Source organism: Dromiciops gliroides, chromosome 3, assembly GCF_019393635.1.
Source record: "Dromiciops gliroides isolate mDroGli1 chromosome 3, mDroGli1.pri, whole genome shotgun sequence".
In the NCBI taxonomy this organism is placed as follows: domain Eukaryota; kingdom Metazoa; phylum Chordata; class Mammalia; order Microbiotheria; family Microbiotheriidae; genus Dromiciops; species Dromiciops gliroides.
This window is the reverse complement of record NC_057863.1, coordinates 450,791,357-450,800,780: the sequence shown is the minus strand read 5'-3', so window position 1 is coordinate 450,800,780 and position 9,424 is coordinate 450,791,357. Positions and strand designations below refer to the sequence as shown.

Below are 9,424 nucleotides of genomic sequence, written 5' to 3'. Positions count from 1 at the left end.
AAAATAGAATGGGTAGCTTATTTGGTAGTTTATTTTACCACTTTACTCAAAAGGATGCATATCACTGGGCATTATAATTGATAGTGTTTCTATCTCATCCTCAATGTAGATATCTTTGTTGGCCTTTGCTTTTTCTTTTCTTTTTTTCTAAAGACTTGGTCTTGAACATTTTAAATGATGACATAAGGGATTGCTACCTTAATTTCCATTCCTTATTTCAGAAAACAACATGCTAGCTCACAGATTAAGTAGAAAAAATTATAATTTGGAAGAACTCTAGTTCTCAATCTATATTTAACATTCATTCAAAGACTTGTGTCCTACCACAAAATAAAAATCCAACCAAATTTGCTTCCTTCTTCAAATCACAGGCATGGACTCACAATATAAAACAAAATGAAATCTGAATAAAGCCAGAATATCAAGGGTATCTCCTGAACTTAGAGTCAGAAGAAACAGAGAGGAATATGATTACACTGTTCAAAACTTATAAGTCATGAGGCAGCTAGGTGGCGAAGTGGATAAAGCATCGGCCCTGGATTCAGGAGGACCTGAGTTCAAATAAGACACTTGACACTAGCTGTGTAACCCTTGCCCAGGCAAGTCACTTAACCCTCATTGCCCCACAAAAGAAAAACTTATAGGTCACATAAAATTTATTATTACCATATTTTTATTAGCAACAAAATCACTAGAAAGTACTAATATTCAAAACAGGGGGCTGTGTTGTTGGTTCAAGAGAAGAGATATTGAAGAAAGAAGTATTTGTGGAAAAGCAATAGGCCATTTCCTGTCCATGGCTGCAGTCTTGGGGATGAAGAACTGCCATGACGAATCCAGCTACCATCACAACCACGCCATTAAGAAGCATCACACTGGACATAATCTTATCCGGGTGGATCCATCTTTCTTCAGACAGCTTCAGATAACAAGCCGATGGGATAATAAAAATAAGTGGAGCTGCACAGAGGACACCCTGTGAGTTAGAAATGAGAAGAGTCAAGGTAATTTGGCAGAACAAACATATGTTACCAAACAAAAAAGTGTTTGTTATTGTTCTTGAAAACGTATTTAATGACTTGCAACTGAATCAAAAAGAGGAGAGAACTCTAAGGGATTGAGAATTATGTTTTACTTTTCTTGGGGTATGTTTACAAACAGAGGATTTTGCAACCACAGACCCAAAGAATATTAGAATTGGAAAGGCCTCCAGAGACAGTGTTGTCCAATGCCTTCTTTAGAGACTGAAGCCCCAGAAGTGGAAAGTGACTGGCCCAAGATCAGAGAGCTGGGAAGAGTCAAGTCTAGAACCCATGCTTCCTGACTCCCAAGTCCAGTGTTCTTTCTACTTATAAGACTTCAAAATATGAAAATCAAATCACAGTGTATATAAACAAACAACTTTCTTAAGCTATTATGATTTCAATATATATTTAAATATAAGAATATTTCCATGAATACTATGACAAACTTTTTTTTTTTTGGCAAATACATGTTTGAATCATTTTAAGAAATGTGTTTTTCTAGACCACCATTTTGTTCAAATATCCTTTTTGTCAAACTAAAATTTATAATTCACATAGTAAATAAAATAAAGTATAAAGATTGACTTTTGACAATTTCTAGAAATTTCCTTTATTTTCAGTTCCTTACTTTTCTATACAACTTGGCAGACTCCATCAAATATAAAGTGCCCAAACCCTTGTTGGTATAAGATTAGACTTTTTGAGAAGCATATCTCTCTTTTTCACACAAAGAATCCTCTTCAGTGTAAATTTAAGTGGCTATCCATGTAAATAAAAACAGGGAAGGTGGCACTCTAAATGCACTTAGCGATAAATAGTATGTCTAAACTCTCCTCTGAGTAAAACCAAGTACACTCATTTACCTTTGCAAATAGACATTAGAGCCTAAATAGTCTGGCTAATTCACCAGACAGGATTAGTATGTGGATAAATTCAACCAAAGGGGAAAGTATCCGATTTAAAAAAGAGGTTAGGAGATTAAAATATATAATTAAGAAAGAGGGATTTGGCCATTCTATCTATTATCAACATTTCCTTCCCCCTTCCCCTGCTATGAGTCGTAGTGTCCATCCTCTGTAATATATTAAAGACAGTCTAGAAGCTTTTAATTTAAAGGCTTGGTAACAAAAAGTCTTGCCTTTCAGGCCATGTAACTAATGTACACATGGAAGACTGTTGGATTTGATTGGATACATGGATTATATTTTTCATCAAATTTTTAATTTTTAGGGTTTGCCTTATTTTTTGATACTGCCACAGTTTGTCTTTTACAACACTTATGAAGGAATGTCCTCTGAATTTGAAAAAGAAAGATGACATCTACACAGTAGCTTTCTTTAATGGATGCACACTCTCCAATGTGTGTCAATTTGGAAAACCTCTTCCATGTTCAGTGATAAGTGACCAGGTATTTTGCTACCACAACACTCTGTCCTTAGAAACACTTTGATGAAAACATAAACATGGGGCAGTTATGGTTGACAAAATTATATAATGGCCAATTAATGCCAATTTAAAAATGGCAAAAGAGAACAGAAACTACAGTGGCACTATGGTAAGGTTTCAGGATTTGGGAGATTGTGAATAAGAAAGGCATCACAGTATAATGCTGCTGTTGGAGTCAGGAACACCTGGGTTCAAATCCCATATTTGATACTTCCTAGCTGTTTAATAGTAGTAAGTTACTTAGCCACATTGAGTCTCATGTGCAGAATGGAGATAATTAATATCTGTGTTCATTATCTCATTAGGCTTAAGCCTTATGGGAAAATACTTATAGAAGAATTCAAACACCTTGAAGGCAAAAACAATTTAATGTTTGTCTTTGTATCTTTGTATCTAGGGATGTTGAATTGAATTGAAGCAGAATTAAGAAAGGGAGGAAACAAGCATTTATATAATGCCTACTATGTGCTAGGCACTGTGCAAAGAATTTACAATTATTGTTTCATTTGATCCTTACAACCACATTGGGTTTGTTATTGTTCAGTCATGTCCAACTCTCCATGAACCCATTTAGGATTTTCTTGGCAAAAATGCTGTAGAGGTTTGCCATTTCGTTCTCTAGCTCATTTTACAGATGAGGAAATGGAGGCAAACAGGGTTAAGTGACTTGCCTGGGGTCACATAGCTAGTAAGTGTCTGATGCCAGATTCGAGATCAGGAAGACTCATCTTCCTGACTTCAGGCCCAGAACTCTATCCATAGTGCTACCTACCTATTCCTCAACCTAGGGAGGTAGGTTTTATTATTATCCTTATTTAACAATTGATGAAATTGTGGCAGACAGAGGTTCAGTGACTTGCTCAGGGTCACACAGCTAGGTAAGTGACTGAGGCTATATTTGAATTCAGGTTTGGTTTAGTGTTTTATCCACCATACCACCTGGATACTCCCTTCAGTTGGGGGAAGAAATTGGCAGACTACTAAAGGAACCAAATAGGATTTAATGACCCTTCATGGGAATGTGATAACACCATAAGACTGTAAAAATTCATTCCAGTTAAAAAAAAAAACCCAGAGTCTCTATATATTTCCATTTAGAAAAGCTAATTGTAAAATGGATGACTGGCAACTGACTTGGAGAGCAAAAAAGATTTGTCTTCAACTGAGTCAGGGGTTTTTTTTGGATTTTGGGGGGGGGTTGCTGGGAAATAAGGGTTAAATGACTTGCCCAGGGTCACATAGCTAGTGTCAAGTGTCTGAGGTTGGATTTGAACTCAGGTCCTCCTGAATCCAGGGGCAGTGCTTTACCCACTGTACCACCTAGCACCCCCAACTGAGTCTGGTTTTGTTGTTGTTTTTTTAGTGAGACAATTGGGGTTAAGTGACTTGCCCAGGGTCATACATATAGTAAGTGTTAAGTGTCTAAGGTTGGATTTGAACTCAGGTCCTCCTGAATCCAGGGGCAGTGCTTTACCCGCTGCACCACCTAGCACCCCCAACTGAGTCTGGTTTTTTTGTTTGTTTGTTTTTTGTTTCAGTGAGGCAATTGGGGTTAAGTGAATTGCCCAGGATCACACAGATAGTGTTAAGTATCTGAGGCCCGATTTGAACTCAGGTACTCCTGACTCCAGGGCTGCTGCCCTATCCACTGTGCCACCTAGCTGCCCTAACTGAGTCTGTTTTTAAAAAAAATTTTTTTAAAAAAATATTTATTTTATTCTGAACTTAATAAATAAACAAGCATTTCCATAATAAAATGGGCTAGAAAAGCAGAGGATTGCCGTGAGCTTTCCAATCCATTATGTACAACTTGGCATTCCTTCCAAATATACCACCCAGTTATCATACAACTTTTGTTTTTTTCCCTTCCTCTCTTTCCACCCAACTTTGAAATGGCTATTATTAGACATAAATCTTTATGTGTGTGTATCTGTGTGTATATATATATATATATATATACACACACACACATATACATATACATACACACACCGTACACACATACATATGTACGCATATGTATGTATATACATATATGTATACATATACATATGTGTATGAATTCTTTTTTTCTGTATTAGAGTAGCTTCTTCCTTCATAGGACTTTGCAGTAAATTTGAGTATTTATAATAGAATAACTTGATTTCTCAAAGTTGTTCTTAAAAGGATACTGATGTCACTGTATAGAATGTTCTCTTGGGTCTGCTCATTTTACTATTCATTATTGCATGGGGTCTCTCCATGCTTTTCTAACATCACAGAGCTCATCATTTCTTATATCAGAGCAATATTCCATGATGAATATGTACTACAATTTGTTCAGTCATTCCCCAATTGACAGGCATCTCCACAAGAGAGCAGCTATAAATATTTTAGAATATGTAGGTTCTTTCCCTTTTTCCTTAATCATCTTGGGAAACAATCCTAAGAGTGGTATTTCTGGGTCAAAGAGTATAGGCAATTTAATAACACTTTGGGCATAGTTCCATATCTCTCTCCAAAATGTTTGAATCAGCTCACAGATCTACCAACTATGAATGAATGTTCCATTTTTTCCATATCCCCTCCATTTCTGTCATTTCTTCTATTATTTTAGCCAATCTGATAGGTGTAAAATGATATCTCAAGATTATTTTAATTCACATTTCTATAATCAATAATGATTTAGAGAACATTTTCATATGGCTATAAATTGTTTTGATTTCTTTGTCAGAAAACAGCCTATTCATATCCTTTGACCATTTATCAACTGGAGAATGACTCACATTCTTATAGATTTGACATATAACTTTATATATTTGAGATAGGAGACATTTATCTGAAGAACTGTCTATTAAAGTTTTCCCCAGTTTTCTGATTTCCTTTTGATTTTGGCTACATTTGTTTTATTTGCACAAAACTTTTCAATTTAATGTAATCAAAATTATCCATTTTATATCTCACAATGCTCTCTATCTCTTGTTTGTTCATAAATTGTCCATAAGTCTGATAGGTAATATGTGTCCTGTTCTTCAAATTTCTTGTAATATCTCCCTTTTTATATAAGTCTTGTATCCATTTTGACTTTATCTCAGTGAATGGTGTAAAATATTGATCTATGCCCAATTTCTGCCAGACTACTCTCCAGATTTCCCAACAATTTTTTTTTACCAAATATGAATCCTTCTTGCCCCAACTTAAGTCTTTACATTTGTCAAACACTAGTTTACTATATTCATGTGCTGCTTTAGATTGTCTACTTGTTTCACTGATCTGCCTTTCTATTTCTTAGTAATTTTGATAATTACTGCCTTAAAATATAGTTTAAGATCTTGTACTGCTAAATCTATTTCCTTTACATTTTTTACATTGGTTCCTTTGATATTCTCGACCTTTTGTCTCAGCCCCGTTTGAATGAATGAACTGTGCAGACTTTGGCCACATAATAAGAAGCTAAGTAACTATGCTTTGGTGTATTATAGAAGATTCAGAATTGACTCAATCCCTGTTTCTATGAAATAAGTGTTACTGCTCTATTGCTTTTCAATAAAGGCACCCAAACATATCAAATGCAAATATAGAAACTATGCTGTACTCTATACTGTACTCTTCAACAATTTATTTCTTAGCAGGGATAAATATATGTGATGCTTATTCATCTAGAACCACAGAGGTGTGGAAGCACTGCTAAGGCATAAAGCTGCCAACAGGTCCTCCTAAGGGGCTATCACCATCCAGAATTTTGGAACTGTTCCAATGCCAATGTGCTGAGCAGGACAAATCAGTGAACACTGTTTATTTTATGCTTCTCACAATCAAGAAAGTGGTTATTAGGAAGATATCTAATTTTTAAAAACAGAGCTAATATTTGGACTAGAGGAAGGCTGGTTCAATGTTGTGTCTGAATTCAAGTCTCCTGTCTCAGGATTTGCAAAAGCCTATAGTCATCAGGAGTTAGCTCTGAGAATTCCACCAAAACGATGGCAAGTCTGATGATAGATGTCAACATTGACAGCCCACCAATTATCATTTTCTTTGCTTTGAAATACTGCACTCTTTTAAATTGAGGACACTGGGTCTTGCTTTTGGAAGCATATCATTATATGTTGTTCAACAGAGAAATAAGGCAAGGTCTGTAAAGGTCTAATATTTTACCATCCTGTTAATGGAACATCAATTCAACTGCTAACACATTTACAGTATGATGTGATCTTTTATACGCAGCAAGTAAAGTTTCTACCACTTCATGTTGGCTACCACTAATACTATAAATCTATATGAGTCACTTTCCTCCAACTACTACTCAAGCTCAAATTAATTTTTTCCCCAATTTTATTGTTTAATTTCTCCCACACTGTGCCAAATGATTCTTTTTTGTTATTAATCCAGTTCTGGTTATTAGTTAAGCAATGTGATGACTTTAAATCTCACAGTAAGCCCAGTCTCCTTGATTCCTCTAATCATATTACTTATTTTCTCTCTCAGTTCTCTTTAATTTAACTGCATGTGCCAAAAAAATAAGCTCAGTATTTCAGATTCACTCAGAGCTATATTATCCCAACTGGGTATTACTTTTAAAAGATTGTTTGGATGAGACTATTTTACTACTCATTTAAATGTCTATTTTCAATTTTGGACAGGTAGGTGGTGCAGTGAATAGAGTGCCACACCTGGAGTCAGAAAGACTCATCTTCCTGAGTTCAAATCTGGCCTCAGATATTTACTTGCTGCATCATAGTGGGCCTCACTTTTCTCATCTAAAAATGATGAGGTTGGACTTCTAAAGTTTATTTTAGCCTTAAATCCATGATCCTTTGACAAAGGTCCTTTCAAACCAAAAATCTGTGATCCTATGTCATCAACAGAACATCAGGACAAAGACATAATTAGGGTCTATTGCTAAACTTTCCAGACCCCATTTATTCAGGTGATTAAAAAAAAATTAAACACAGAGTGGATAGAGCACTGGCCCTAGAGTCAGGAGGACCTGAGTTCAAATCCATCCTCAGACACTTGACACTTACTAGCAGTGCGGCCCTGGGCAAGTCATTTAACCCCAATTGTCTCATCAAGAAAAAAAATAATCAAACACAGAGCTTCTCCAGTGAATCAGAATCTCTGAATTGAGTAGATCTGGTGAAAGGGGGATAAAAACTAAAGCAAAAGCTAGAGAGAATGCAACAGCACCACATAGTGAAGGGTTAAGATACAAGCCCATTCCTTGCTTCAGAATTCTGTTGTAAAGGGAATTTATTGGAACTTGTCTCCATTTAGAAGTAACCACATTGATTCTTTTTAAAAATTTCTGTCAAACTGCATCTACCCTCGGTCTCTTCTAGATCGTGCAACATTCTCTATCTGAACTACATATTATTCTCTACAGAATTGGCAATTTTCATTTTTCCATCTGAATTTCCTTCTGCATTTTAATCTAATAACTTGTTAGTCCTACTTCTCTATTAATGAGATATGCTATTTCCTTTCCATAATCTGAAAACTTTCTGAGCTGCTCACACTCTTTTTCAAATCAATGTATGTATGTATGTATGTATGTATGTATGTATGTATGTATGTATGTATCTATTTATCTATCTTTGTCCCTATCCCCCAATAATTTGAGTTCTAAAAATATAAGCAGGTAAGATGGAATGACAATTCTTTTTTCTTTTTTCTATCTTTTTTTTTTTTTGAGGCAATCAGGGTTAAGTAACAGCTAAGTAAGTGTCTGAGGCTGGATTTGAACTCAGTTCCTCCTGACTGGAGGGCCAGTACTCTATTCACCACACCACCTAGCTGCTACTGACTTAGTTCTTATACATTTGAGCCTACGTTTTTCCATAGCTTATTTGGAGGGTGGCTGAAGAAATTGGGGTTAAGTGATTTGCCAAGGGCCACACAGCTAGTAAGTGTCAAGGGTCTGAGATCAAATTTGAACTCAGGTCCTCCTGACTCCAGGGTCAGTGCTCTATCTACTGTGCCACCTACCTGCCCCTTTTCCATAGCTTATTAATTGAATATCTTCTGCTTTGCCCATTCATTTTCTGGTTGAGATTGGAAACTGAAGTATAACCATGAGAAGAGGAAAAAGGTCTGTCTCACTGTCCCATGGAATAGGATATAGGAACATTTAAGTGGTTATCTTTCACTCAAGGGAATAAGGGGGTGATGGTGTCACAGTACCAATAAAAGGTTGATATTGTAACCCTCACATCAACAACAGTCCTAAAATGGTATTATCACTTCCTCCATTCCGCCTGAGTCATTTAGTCTAAACCAACTCATCGCTCCCTTACCATTTCCTCAGTCCAAGGATGAACAGGACACAAAATGCCCTGTCTAATATAATTTCTTTAGGGTTATAGTAGTACTGTTTAAGCAAGAGGTTTAAAAACTTGTGACAGGCTGAAGGAGCAATCAGAGGCAATTATAAGATGAGTATTCATGAAGGAATTTGAATAAAAGTCCTGGTAAATGTTACTGTGATTTTGTAAAATGAAGACTACGATGCTGTGTGCACGTCTCATTTGTGAGGTTCATAGTTTGCCACTGTGGCTCAGCAGTGGCAATCAAACAGGATTGCCAAAGCACTAAAGCTTGTTAGCTAACATAATATTTTCCTATTAAGGTTCTATTTTTATTTCCTTTCCAGGCATTTAAACTCAAATCCACTATTACAGCCTATCCACAGGTATCACTTCAGTAAACCAAAAGGGTAGAATTTTTAAACTTACAGAATTCACAGAGAAGGGAATTGAGTGATATTGTATACTTTGGAGCTCAAGCTGAGCCTAGTTTCAGGACAGTTATAAAATACTACAACAACAACAATAATAATAGCTAATATTTACATACATGCCAGGTGCTGCGTCAAATGCCTTACAAAGATTATCTCATTTGGTCCTCACAACAAGATAAGTACTATTATTATACAGTTGAGGAAACTGGGACAGAGGTGAAGTGACTTGCCCAACACA

At 36.0% G+C, this 9,424-nt stretch overlaps 1 protein-coding gene across 1 annotated transcript in view; it reads right to left on the bottom strand.

Moving 5' to 3' along the window:
• Window positions 1-691: 691 nt before the first annotated feature.
• Window positions 692-9,424, bottom strand: part of SLC38A11 (solute carrier family 38 member 11) — a 71,293-nt gene continuing 62,560 nt past the window's right edge. Inside the window, exon 12 of the mRNA XM_043997707.1 lies at window positions 692-976. Coding sequence (XP_043853642.1) covers window positions 692-976 — 285 coding nt within the window. The remainder of the gene's footprint in view (window positions 977-9,424) is intronic.